Here is a 14,497-nt window from a genome sequence, read left to right as displayed (position 1 = left end):
TTGAATTATATCACTTTTCCATTAAAACATAGCTTTTTTGTTACATTTCGAATAAAATTCAGACTACTCACAATAGTTTAAAAGGTATTGTATTACCCCATTCTCACCTTTACAACATCATCTTGAGCCTTTCTTACTCTCACTTTCCATGCTGCAACCACAGAAACCTTTTTTGAAATATTTTAATAGGCTCAAGTTCTTTACATCTTTGTCTGACATATGCTATTCAACTGCCTGGAATTCTTTACCTCCCATTCTTCACATGGGTGGCTCTTTTTCATAATTCAAGTCTCAGCTTAAGGTTACCTTCTCCAACAGGCTTCTGTATCTAATATGGTCCCATCCCAGCATTCTCCATTACACCAGTATTAATAGAGGGACCATATCTGTTTCTTTCATCATCGTGTATTTAATGCCTGGCATAACACACCTGAAATAAATGTTTATGGGATGAATGCATGAGTAAATGACTTAAGGAAAGTATCCATTTTATTTAATCTTGCCATATGTGGTTTGGTGGGAAAGATTTAATAGAAAATCTTTGGATAGTGGCATGGGAAAAGAACAATAATGACTTGATCAAATGGCAAGCATTTACCAATAATTCGCAGAGTAAAACAATGAAAGATAAAAAGAGAAAAATAATTTGTGTGTGTGTGTGTCGTTTGTTTGCATGTTAACTCTATAGAGATAACTCATCAATTTCAAAAGGATATCACATATTTGACATAAAGTTTCAGGATGTCCATGTCTCCTGGCAGATTGTAAAGTTACAGGTAATTGCCTAATGCAGTGTTTTTTTTCAAACCATGGACCATAAACCATTAGTGGATTGAGAAGTTAATTGAGTGGGTTATAGTCAGCATCATTAAACAAAAACAAAAAAAAATGGAAGAAGAAAGAAATGAAAAAAGAAATAGAATACAATAGGAAACGCCACAGTGTATTTCATATAATAAGGGTAATTATGTATTTCTTTTCATTTAACAGATAACTAGTATGAGTCAAGAGTAAATCTAAATACCTTTGGATTAAGACTCTACACTTAGTAAGCTGGGTCCTCTCATGGAGGGGTTAAGAATAAGTTCCTTATGTTCCATGCTTGTGTAAGATTGCCCCTCCCCAGGAAGGAATATATTATTTCTTTATATATTCTCATAGTTTGTTTCCTTCACCTTTAAGTTTTTGCTCAAATGTCACATTCTCCAAGTGAGACCCACCTTGATCACCCTGTTCAAAATTGCCAAGCTCCCCAACCCCACATTCTTTATCCCCCCTTCCCTGCTTTATTTTTAGTCAAAAAATTGTCACCTTCAACATTCAACTATACAGGGTTACTTGTTTTATTTATTCCTACTCAAATGTAAGCTCCCTAAGAGCAGAGAATTTTATTTTAGGCTATTCTGTTCAATGCTGTATTCTCAGTGGCTAGAGTAGTCCTGGTACAGAGTAGGTGGCTCAATAAATATCTGTTGAATAAGTGCATTTCCTGGCTTGTGATGTAAAGATGTACAATGTATTTCTTAATGTGTATTGCTGTCAAGAAAAGTTTGAAGTACTTCAGCAAGTTTGTACCTTCAGGTTAGTAGTTTGAAATATATGTGAGTTTTCTGCAAAGAAATTTAGTGAATGAAATTTTCTGTGCTTATCAAGATAGTAGGTCATATGTAGTCCAATAGTAATTTATTAATCCAGAGAGAGAGAGAGCTTTAACAAAAAAGATATCTGGAGTAAAAGATATCTAGGTAACACTAGAGCCCTCATCCAAGTTACTTAAACTTTTAGGCTATATAGCTTCCCATCTATAAAATCATTGACTTGAGGTGCTCTCAGTGATCTTTTTAAGGTCTAATGATCTCTGAAAACCTATATTACCAATTTTTGCTGTGATGACCCTGAAACGAAGTATATATTAGTTGCAAGGATCTACTACTTCAGTGAAAAAGTAATTGAGTCCCAACTGTGTTCTTATCTATTTATATTGCTTCATGAGCTGAAGAGTTTGTATATTAACATTCAGGTTTATGCTAGTTTATTTTGTATATGTATATGAGTGTATATACACACATATGCATATATAAACACACATATATGTACACATACACAGATACATATGTATATACACACATATATGTATATATACATATATAAAATAAACTAACATAAACCTGAATGTTGTATACATACAATGTATATAGGTATACAACCATATTTCCCATATATAATATATGTATGTATTATATATATAGGCAATAAGATTACTTAGATTCATTAGTTCTTTTGCATTAGCCTATTTAGGAAATTATCAAAAGATGAAAAAATCGAACTACAAAATTAACCATTTTTCAAGAATTGTAGGAAAAATCAGTAATGAATAATCAACATTCATTTTTGCTTTATTTTTTCTTTTTCAGACGGTCCTAAAATCGCTACACTTGCCAAAAAACAACAGTCTTTATGTCCTTACACCAGATTTGCCACCACCTTCATCATCTAGTCATTCTGGGTAAGTTGTTTATGTTTCCTGGAAACCTGAAATGAAAAGCTCAGTTGTTAAAATTGCTTTAAGTTGTATATGAACCTCAAAACTAAATCAAATATAAGTCTTATTGAAACTTGACCCTACCAATTACTATGAAGTATATCAGGTTTGAAACAATTTGGTCTGGATAGTTTGTTTTAATGGTATAATCTTCTTATACCACTTTAAAATCTTTAGCAGAACTCCAGTATAATTATTAAAAATTGTGAAAATGGTACTTCTCTGACTGAAGGGAAAGGATTCAAGTTGGAAGGAAGAGAAAGTATAAATGGAGTTCCAGTCTCTCTCATTGCTAAAGAAGACATACCTTTGATGAAGATTCATTGAGCTCTACAGAGTAAATCTTGAAAAACAGAAACATATATATCTATATATATATATATATTTTTTTTTTTGAAACGGAGTTTCACACTTGTTGCCCAGGCTGAGGTGTAATGGTACGATTTCAGCTCACCACAACCTCTGCCTCCCGGGTTCAAGCGAATCTCCTCCCTCAGCCTCCCAAGTAGCTGGAATTACAGGCATGTGCTACCATGCCTGGCTAATTTTGTATTTTTGGTAGAGATGGGGTTTCTCCATGTTGGTCGGTCTGGTCTTGAACTCCCGACCTCAGGTGATCCACCCACCTCGGCCTCCCAAAGTGCTGGGATTACAGGCATGAGCCATTGTGACTGGCGATATAAATTTTTTATTAAGATTTTCTCTCTATTTGGAGTAAAGGGTCTCACTGTTTTTTCAGTTTTCACAGTGGAACTGAATACATTTATACAATGATCACATGATTTTAATTTTTAATTGTACATTATGTTTTTAATTGTTTAATGAAGCAAACTGACCTAAGTGGATGATTATGCTAGTGATAAGATAATAATTTTTATGAGGAGTCTTTTCATACGGTATTATTCCAGAACTATGTTTAAGTTATTTTTAGGTTTTCTGTTGTTGATACAAATTTTTCTCTTTTAAATACAACAACTTGGTGTCTTTTTGTGGTAGGGAGACCTGTGTCCCTAAATTTTGAATATTATCAAGCTTTCCCCCCACCACTTAGCAAATATCTTGATTTTTAGGTAGATAGTAGCAAAAATAAAATTAAATTTGGCTTCACTGAAGTAGAAATCACTGAACTGAAAAGTTAAATCTTGTGTAGTTGTATTTGATGGTCTGTTAATAGTTTGTTTGGGGTTAAGAATTTGAAGAGTTCTTGGATTGCTCTTTATCTTCTATGTTTAGACCATATGTTAATGGGAAGTGGAATTTGCACACAGTTACAAAATTACAAACTACAAACTTATAGTCCATATGTTTATAATAATGTTGATGTAAACCTCAGATGAGATTAAGTTAAAGAGTTATAGGTGTGGTTCTGTATCTAGTCAGGTAGAACATTATTTTATAGGTTAGTTAACAAAGTGTAATCACTGTCATAAAATATGTAATCCACATAATTAAAAGCAGACAGGAGATATCATTGTTTATAATCTATTGCTTTCCAGTAGCATGATTAAATGGATTTATCAAAATGTCTTCCTGGGCTAATGGAAATGTTCTTCATTGCCATGTAGTTGACCTTAGTTTGATTGCCAGTCACTCACTCCCTAGGCAAGCAGGAGTCTACAGTGCTGCTGAAATGAATGAGTACTTTGTCTAGCATTAAAGTATTCTTCTCTAGTTGGCTTTGTGGATTTTTACCAAGTTAGAATGATTCTTTTCTTGTGTTGGAAAAATAAGAAATAGAGAAAAATTCAAAGGTAAACAAAAAATGTAGTGGGAGGAGGGACAAATGGAGACTCCTGGTAATGTAAAAGTCGTGTTAATGTACTTTTGATTAAAATATAACTTAAAATCCAGAGTTTACTTCTTGTAGTATGTTTATTCAATATATCTTTCTATAACACTAGAGATTTTAAAAATAACATTCATCTTGAAAGCTGACTTCGTGGGAGACAGTTTAAAAAACAAAACAAAATCCGTGCAGAACCTTAAAAGCTGATGGTAATAATTATTTTTAAGTTGTGAGTTTTATTTTGTGACTCATGAAATAAAAATATTTTGACCTTTTTTTTTCTTTTTTTGGAGACGGAGTTTCACTCTTGTTGCCTACGCTGAAGTACAATGGCATGACTGAGTTCACTGCAACCTCCGCCTCCTGGGTTCAAGCGATTCTCCTTTCTCAGCCTCCTGAGTAGCTGGGATTACAGGCGCCCACCAGTACGCCTGGCTAATTTTTGCTATTTTTAGTAGAGATGGGGTTTCACCATATTGGGCAGGCTGGTCTCAAACCCCTGGCCTCTGGTGATCCTCCCGCCTTGGCCTCCCAAAGTGCTGGGATTACAGGCGTGAGCCACTGTGCCTGGCCACTTGACATCTTAACTATATAGTAGAATCAAACAATATCCTATTATGTTATATAGCATATCATATTATCAAAAATGGTAGACAGATAAACTTGCTTTGTACTAGACTTCATAATGAATTAAACTGATTTGCTTTTGCAGAATTTTGTTATAATTGATGGATTCTTAGAAACTGATTTGTAATTTGTAACCTAATTTATAATCTAAAAAGGAGAAAAAAGGTAATTATGATTCTGAGTGTTATATTTGGAAATTGGCAAATGAATATAGCAACTCTGTAATTGGTAGAGTAAAATGGGAAGGTTTATGTATATGTTCTTACATTTGCATATATTATCTCACTTAAAATTCTTAAGAATTTGCGTGAAATTTCAGTGTGTGAATTCACTCTTAGTTACAGTATATTATTAATCCTTTAACATAATGTAGATATAAAATAACATGTTGGCCGGGCGCGGTGGCTCATGCCTGTAACCCCAGCACTTTGGGACGCTGAGGTGGGAGGATCACTTGACTGTAGGAGTTTGAGACCAGCCTGGAGAACATAGCGAGACTATATCGCTACAAACAATTTTTATGAAATAGACGGGTGTTGTGGCACACACCTATAGTCCTAGCTACTCAGGAGGCTGAGGCAGGAGAATTGCTCAAGCCCAAGAGTTCGAGGTTACAGTGAGCTGTGATCATGCCACTGTATTTCAGCCTGGGCAGCAGAGCAAGACCCTGTGTCAAAATAAATAAAATAAAATAGTTATTAAATTGTTCACTGACAAAACATCCCACTCTTAAGTTTTGTCAAAGAAGTATAGATGCAGAAAACTGTATCTCAAACTATGTCCTATTAAAAAACAAAACAAAAAAACTTCGTAACTTAACTTGATTTTACTGCCACTAGGGGGTGCCTGGTAATTTAGTCTTTGTATTAATATATAATTTCTTTCTAGGGGAAGAAATGGTATAAACCAAGAGCAGCAAAATTACCATATGAGTGCCTATAATTGTAAACTGAATGTTTTTAAAGTAAATTATGTGTTTCAGAAAACAGAATTTCAAGCTTTCTGAGAATTGAAGAGCAAACTCTTAATCATAATCTTTATAACAGCTGAAAAGCATTTTAAGCCCTTTTCAAAAAGAAATCAAATTTCACTAATTAATTGAAAGGGTGAAGCAGTACTCCAGTGGCCTCTATGATACAACTGTAAATTATATTATAAATCACAGTAAAATTAGAAAGGAGAAAAACTATTAATTATACTGTTTCACATTATTACAGGAAAGATTCAGTCCATCAAAGACTTATTGATTACTTACTAAATAAAAACAAACTGTGTCCTCAAGTAGCCTGTAACCTATTTATTAAGATGATTAGGACTTTTCGTAAGTTATTCCTGTATAGAAAATTTTCTTAGATACCAACTCATTCCTGGTGTTCTTTCTGATTGCTTCACCCACTTTCCTTCCTAAACTCTTCATTTCTTCACCTGCTCTAAATGTTGGTATTCTGGAGAGTTTTCTTCTCAGCAATCTTTCTTTTGTACCTTCTCTCTGATATCTACTCTCAACTCTTCAATTTCTAAATATGTATAGATAACTTACAGATCTCTATTTAGCAACTCATATGTCCCAGTTGCCTGTGGAGTTTTTCATTTGTGTGTGTCCTGTCTGTAATTCAAAGTCATATGTCTCTGTATTACTACCTGTGTTTTTCGTTTCAAATGTCCAACAGTATAAAATACTGGAGTGTATTCTAACCAAGATGCTGGTTATTAAAAAAGCCATTGGGTTGGGAATATAAGTAATTAATGACTTCGTTAAAATCATTTTTGGTAGAATGGTGAGAATGAGAACCCAATTATAGTAGATTTTAATGGATAAACAAGAAATGAAGATATGATTACTGTTATTTTCAGAAAACTTGACGGTGAAGGGAAGGAGAAGTTGAGGAAGAAGTCAAGGGAAGATGGTAGACAAGTATTGGAAGCACAAAGAGTAAGAGACAGCAAGTAGGAAAAATTTAAATGAGTGAAACCAAAATAGAAAATGTGGCCAAAGACTGGGTGCAGTGGCTCACACCTGTAATCCCAACACTTTGAGAGGCTGAGGTGGGTGGATTGCTTGAGGTGAAGAGTTTGAGACAAGGCTGGCCAATATGGTGAAGCCCCATCTGTACTAAAAGTACAAAAATTAGCTGGGTGTGGTGGTGCATGCCTGTAACCCCAGCTACTCGGGAGGCTGAGGCGGGAGAATTGCTTGATTGCTTGAACCGTGGGGGTGGAAGTTGCAGTGAGTTGAGATCGCACCACTGCACTCCAGCCTGGGCAGCAGAGCGGGTATGGAACTGTTTTAGTTTGCTAGGGCTGCTATAACGAAGTATCATAGACTGGGTAGCTTAAACAGCAGGCATTTATTTCTCCTTGCTCTTGAGTTTGGAAACCTCCAAGATGAAGGTTCCAGTAGAGTCAGTTTCTATTGAAGGCTCTCTCCCTGGTTTACAAACCCAACTTCCTGCTGTGTCCTCATATGGCAGAGAGAGAGAGAGAAGAGAGAACTCTGGTTTCCTTTCATCTTTTTATAAGGACATCAATCCCATCAGATTAGGACCCAGCCCTTATGACCTCCTTTAACCTGAATTATATCCTGAAGACCCTATCTCCAAATACAGTCACAGTGGGTGTTAGAGAGTCAACCTATAAATTCTAGGGGGACACACTTCAGTTCATAGCAGAGAGATAAGGGTGGAGCCCAGGGAGTAAGTGTTGAAATGACATTAGGTAACAGGTTTAGAGACAGTAGGAAAGGTGTAATAATAGAAGTTTGGAGACAAATGGAGAATGTTTCTGGGATCTAGATTTCAGTACTATTACAGTAATGGTTGATGACAAATTCCAAATTATAGATAACATCAAAATAGAAAGTAGGTAATAGTTATGAGAATAAGGATGTTAAGGAAGTATGAAGCTAAACTATTTGATAAGTGACAGTGACACAGTAATTATCATTTATGAAGTCAGGTTTTTTGGCAAGCCTGTTACGTACGTTATCTTATTAAGTCATCACAGTAAATCATAAGTAAATATGATTACCTGTTTTGCAGATAGAGAAATTGAGTTACAGGTAGAGGTGAGGTGACGACACAGAGATAGTGGTTATTGGGAGCTACAGTTGAAGAAGGCTAGAGATACTGATTAACTTTAGTCTGTATTTTAAAAACACAAATCTAAGTGTTATAAATAAAAGGAATAAACACTAAAAAAAAAAAGAAAGAAGTAAATAACCTGCATACGTCTAGAAGCAAAAAAGGAATGAGGAGCTCAGTCAGTACATCAGCAAATAGGAATTTGAAACTGAAACAGAAACACAGGAAAACAAGGATAATAGAAAACAGAAAATATGATGGCAAAAAGAAAAATCAAATTTATCAGAATTCTCCATAAATAAGAAAGTACTAAACTCTCCTATTAAAGACAGAAACTCTCAAATAGGCTTTACAAAAATAGCCATACATCATTTACCAAAGAGACATCTTTTAAAGACATGACAGAGAAAATAAAGGAAAAGAAAGTGATTCCAGTCAAATATTAACTGTAAGAATATCCTATAGTAATAATATTTATATCACATAAAATTGAATTTAAGGCAAATAGCATTGAAAGACAATTTGCCAAGAAGATATGACAATTGTGGGCTTATATGCACAAGTCTGCAAAATTGGACAGAATTACAAGGAGATATAGCCCAACCCCACACTGAACACAAAATCTTTCAGAAAATAATGTATTTAGCAATACATCTTTGTCAGCTATAGAAGATTTTACTAACACCATAAAGCACACATGGAATACTTAGAAAACTGACCATGTAGTAGAATACAAAGCCAGTATCAAAGAATCACTATCATATTGACTGTATTCTCTCGTCATTATGCAATAATATTAGAAGTAAAGTAATAATAAAAAGATATCTCCTAAATCCCCCATACATTTGGATCCTACAGATAATTTACTTCAAAACAATTTATGGGTAAAAATGAAGTCATAATAGCAAACACCAGATACTTAGAAGTGAACATAAATGAGATTGCTAGGTACTAAAACCGTGGATACAGCCAAAATGATACTTAGAAATTTGTAGTCTTAAGTCTGCCAGTTAGAAGACAAGTGTTTTGAGGCTGAGTGCGGTGGCTCATGCCTGCAATCTACCCGCCAAAGCGGGTAGATCACGAGGTCAGGAGATCGAAACCATCCTGGCTAACACAATAAAACCCCGTCTCTACTAAAAATACAAAAATTAGCCAGGCGTGGTGGTGGTGGGCGCCTGTCGTCCCAGCTACTCGGGAGGCTGAGGCAGGAGAATGGCAACCCGGGAGGTGGAGCTTGCCGTGAGCCGAGAATATGCCACTGCCCTTCAGCCTGGGCAACAGAGCGAGATTCCATCTCAATTAAAAAAAAAAGACAAGTGTTTTGAGAGCCCCCAGCTCTCAAACTGGGGTTCTAGTACCTCAGCAGTTAGGTACCTTAACAGGAAATGAAGGGGAACTGAACAAGAGTGTTTGTAGTGTGCCTTTCATGGGATGCTTCTTCCACATGGTGGACAGCCTAAAGCCTGGTTGTCCAACCTGTGACCAGAGGGTCCCTCACACAGGAAACTTGTTTGCTTGTCTAGCTTGTGTGGTCCAGTTTTTGCCTGCATGACCATCACTCTGGCTTCTAGGAGCCTGACCTTTTGTTTTCCCCAGTATCTCTGGGAAAGCCCAGCCTGGGGCAGTCCCTAGTTCCTCAGATGGAAGGTACAAATTCAATATAACACAATAGGAAACAAGTTCAGAGATATTTTTACTTTCAGTTCCTAGGCAAGGAGGACATGAGTTGGGAGGGTAGTCCTCTGTCCCTGTGTCATGTGAAGCAGGAATGAAGAGTTGGGCAGAGAGAGAAAAGTGTGTAGCAACTAGCAATATATATAAGGGAAGTTCAAGAGCAAATACCTGAATGGTCCTAATAAAGGAAGCTGCAAGAAAGTATGGAGCCTAGTCTGTTAGGCAGGAGAGATGCCTCTAAGTTCTTATTTCTGACCATTGGCCTGAGCCATTTGGGTATAGTATAGAACTGGAAATTCTGTCAAGAGTAGCTGAGCCCTGCTTCTGGCATGAGAAAATTAAATGTTCAAAATGAATGTGGAAGCAACATAAAATTAAAGAATTCACCACAATAAGAAAGATAGAAAATAATTGAATTGTATGTTTAACTTAAGAAAATAGAAGAATAACCGCAGAGTAAGTGCACTGAAAATAGAAAGAAAGAAAGATTAAAGAGGAGTTAAAGAGCAGAAATTAATGACAGAGGCAAACAACAAGAATAACAAACTATTTACTTGAAAAGTCAAGCCAGGAAAAAATGAGAGTAAGCATAAATAAAAATACTAGGTATTAAAAAATAGACTTAAAACTACAGATTAAGAAGAGATTTTTAAAGTAATAAGATAATTATTAAATAATACTAAGCAAATAATTAATTAATAATTTAAAAATAAACTAAAATACCCGTGTCTTTATGCTAACAAAATCCAAAATTTAGATGAAATGGAAAATTTTATATAAAACATGAAGTACTAAAGTGAGTATAAAAAGAGATGACCTGAAAAAATAATAATTATTAGATAAACTGAATTAGTTGTCAGAAATTCCACATGCTGCTCCAACCCCATTTACCCTCCAGAGGATTTTTCATACATTTTCATGGAACAGATTATCACAATCTGTCGTTTTATTTTGGAGACAGGGTCTCTCTCTGTCGCCAGGCTGGAGTGCAGTAGCACGATCTTGGCTCACTGCAACCTCTGCCTCCTGGGTTCAAGCAATTCTCTTGCGTCAGCCTCCTGAGTAGCTGAGATTATAGGCGCGTGCCACCATGCCCAGTTAATTTTTGTATTTTTAGTAGAGACACGGTTTCACTGTGTTGGCCAGGATGATCTCAATCTCTTGACCTCGTGATCCACCTGACTCAGCCTCCCAAAGTGCTGGGATTACAGATGTGAGCCACTGCATCTAGCCTATCCCAATCTTACATAAACAATTCTGAGATAGCTTCAGTGCAGTGGCTTACACCTGTAATCCCAGCCTTGGGAGGCCAAGGCTGGTGGATCACCTGAGGTTGGGAGTTTGAGACAAGCCTGGCCAACATGGTGAAACCCTGTCTCTACTAAAAATACAGTAATTAGCCAGGTATGGTGGTGCATGCCTGTAATCCCAGCTACTCGGGAGACTGAGGCATGAGAAATGCTTGAACCCGGGAGGTGGAGGTTGCACTAAGCAACGTCTTGCATAAGAGCTGGGATTGCTACTTATTTTACGATATTCATATAATCTAGATACCAAAATCAAAAAAAGAAAATACAAGAAAAAATACAGGTAAATCTCACTAGTGACCGTAGATAATAAAAATGAGTAGATAGGCCAGGCATGGTGGCTCACACCTGTAATCCCAACACTTTGTGAGGCCGAGGTGGGTGGATCACCTGAGTTCGGGAGTTCGAGACCAACCTGACCAACATAGTGAAACCCTGTCTCTACTAAAAATACAAAATTAGCTGGGAGTGGTGGCGCATGCTGTAATCCCAGCTACTTGAGAGGCCGAGGCAGGAGAATCACTTGAACCGGGGAGGCGCAGGGTGCAGTGAGCCGAGATTGCGCCATTGCACTCCAGCCTGGGCAACAAGAGTGAAAGTCCGCCGAAAAAAAAAGAGTAGATAAACTCTTCTTTGACTTCTCTCAGCCTTACTATTTAATGATGACTTTTCCCCCTGTACCTATTCTACTATCTTCAGACAGCATCTTCTCCCAAGTTCAGATTGTCTCACTAAGATGTAAATGAACTAGTTCTCTCCATAAAAATACAACTTGATTATATCTACCCACTTAAAACTCTCCACTAGCTTTCTTTCTCTCTCTTTTTTTTTTTTTTTTTTTTTGAGACGGAGTCTGGCTCTGTCGCCCAGGCGGGAGTGCAGTGGTGGTGCAATCTCGGCTCACTCCAACCTCCACTTCCTGAATTCAAGCGATTCTCCTGCCTCAGCCTCCCAAGTAGCTGGGAAAACAGGTATGTGCCACCATGCCTGGCTAATTTTTGTATTTTTAGTAGAGACAGGGTTTCACTATGTTGGCCAGGCTGGTCTCAAACTTCTGACTTCAGGTGAGCCACTGTGCCTGGCCCTCTCCACTAGCTTTCTATTACACTTCTAATAAAATCCAAATTCCTTACTATAACCTACAAAAGACTTACATAATCTTATCCCTGACTTTATAACTTCATCTTTTATCACTATCCCTCTGGCTCATAGCTCACCAGCCATACTGGCTTCCTTGTTCCTCTTTAAACCTTCTAAGTGTGCTTAAACCTTAGAGTATTTATACTTTGCTATTCTCCTGCCAGTAATGATACTAGCAGGTAACAGCTTGACTCATTTCTTCACTTTATTTAGGCCTCTACTCAAATATCACACCCTCACAGAGGCTTTTCTTGATGCCCCTATCTAAAACAGCCCCTCTCTTATACCCTCTCTCTCTTTATCTTGCTTTATCACTATCGTGCATTGTATTAGTGATATTAGTAATTTTACTAGTCAGGGTTCTATAGGGCAACAGAACTATTAAGATATATGTGCATATGCAAGGGAGTTTATTAAGGAGAATTAACTCACACGATCACAAGGTAAAGTCCCACGATAGGCCATCTGCAAGTTGAGAAGCAAGGAAGCAGTGGTGGATCAGTCCGAGTCCTAAAACCTTAAAAGTAGGGAAACTGATAGTGCAGCCTTCAGTTTGTGGCCAAAGGCCCGAGAGTCCCTGGCAAACCACTAGTGTAAATCCAAGAGTCCAAAAACTGAAGAACCTGGAGTCTGAACTTGGAGCTAAAGAACTTGGAGTCTGCCTGCTTTATTCTAGCTGTATTGGCAGGTGATTAGACAGTACCCACCCAGACTGAGGGTGGTACTGCCTCTCCCAGTCCACTGACTCAAATGTTAATCTCCTTTGGCAACACCCTCCCAGACACTTGTAGTCAAGGGAGCAATACTTTCAATCAAATTGACATGCAATATTAACCATCACAGTAATTTATTTATATTCATATTTGTTGTCTCTCTCACCACAATGTAAACCTTCAGAAAATCAGGGATTTGTTGTTGTTCACTGTTGTATCCCTAGCATCTAAAAAACTGTCCGAAACATAGTAGATACTTGGAAATGTTTATGGAACGAATATTGTAAAGTGACACATTTCTAAAGACATTTGCCTTAGCTTTGATTTATTTTGATTGACCATATATATATTGCGTATCATCCTACAATGTGTTAAGTCTTTGTTCTAGGTGCTAGGGATATAATGAGCAAGACAAATAAGGTCCTGCTTTCGTAGAGTTTACAGTATAATATGTATAGAGGTGTATCTTGTTTATAATGAAACTATGGACAAGATAACAAGAAAAAAGTATCACATGATAGTAAGTACTTTACAGAAAGCTAAAATATGGTGACATGATAATGAATAATTGAATGACTAGTGTGGGTTGTAAGGTCAATAAAGGCCTCACTGAAGATGTACTATTTAAGCTGAGACATTAAAGGTGGAGGGGCCATCTAAGTGAAGAGCAGAATGAAGAATATGGGGATATGGCTAGTGCCAAAGCCCTAAGGCCATGTATAAATATAATTGGAGAAGGTTTGACGTTTCTGGGCTTTGTATTGCTGATGATCACCTTGCTAGAAAAGGACTGAAGAAATGTCTTGATAATAAAAGACAGTCTTTGCAATTTGCTTTAGTCATCGTCTAGTAAGTGATGAAAATGTCTAGTTCCATTTTAATTATGTATATTTTCTTTTTTTTTTTTTTTTGAGATGGAGTCTTGCTCTGTCACCCAGACTGTTGGCTCACTGCAAGCTCCGCCTCCCAGGTTCACACAATTCTCCTGCCTCAGCCTCCCAAGTAGCTGGGACTACAGGCGCCTGCCACCATGCCTGGCTAATTTTTGTTTGTTTGTTTTGTTTTGTTTCTGTTGCATGTTTGTTTTGAGGCATGATCTCAGCTCACTGCGAGTTCCGCCTCCCGGGTTCATGCCATTTTCCTGCCTCAGCCTCCCGAGTAGCTGGGACTACAGGCGCCCGCCACCACGCCTGGCTAATTTTTTGTGTTTGTAGTAGAGACAGGGTTTCACCCTGTTAGCCAGGATGGCCTCAATCTCCTGACCTCATGATCTGCCCGTCTCAGCCTCTTGAAGTGCTGGGATTACAGGCGTGAACCACCACGCCTGGCCATTTTTTTTTATTTTTAATAAAGACGGGGTTTCACCGTGTTAGCCAGGATGGTCTTGATCTCCTGACCTCATAGTCTGCCTTGGCCACCCAAGGTGCTGAGATTACAGGTGTGAGCCACTGCGTCTGGCCTATTTTCTTCATTTTTATATAATAGCAAGGTGTGACAGATAATATGGTATCCTTTGTTTGTAGTTGTCCCTTTTACAAGTAGTATTGAGTCTTGCTATTGGACTTTGATCTTTTTGTACTGGACTTGTGGTTCCAGTTAATTTTTGTTGTTGTTGAGATGGAGTC

At 37.3% G+C, this 14,497-nt stretch overlaps 1 protein-coding gene across 2 annotated transcripts in view; it reads left to right on the top strand.

Moving 5' to 3' along the window:
• FAF1 (Fas (TNFRSF6) associated factor 1) overlaps nucleotides 1-14,497 on the top strand; it is a 535,277-nt gene that overhangs the window by 220,793 nt on the left and 299,987 nt on the right. For both annotated transcript variants that reach the window (XM_011926246.1, XM_011926245.1), the window contains one exon: nucleotides 2,415-2,506. In XM_011926246.1, coding sequence (XP_011781636.1) covers nucleotides 2,415-2,506 — 92 coding nt within the window. The remainder of the gene's footprint in view (nucleotides 1-2,414; nucleotides 2,507-14,497) is intronic.

Source organism: Colobus angolensis, unplaced genomic scaffold (assembly GCF_000951035.1).
Source record: "Colobus angolensis palliatus isolate OR3802 unplaced genomic scaffold, Cang.pa_1.0 Scaffold68, whole genome shotgun sequence".
Taxonomy (NCBI): Eukaryota; Metazoa; Chordata; class Mammalia; order Primates; family Cercopithecidae; genus Colobus; species Colobus angolensis.
The sequence above is the reverse complement of the archived record's forward strand: the minus strand, read 5'-3'. Positions and strand labels throughout refer to the sequence as shown.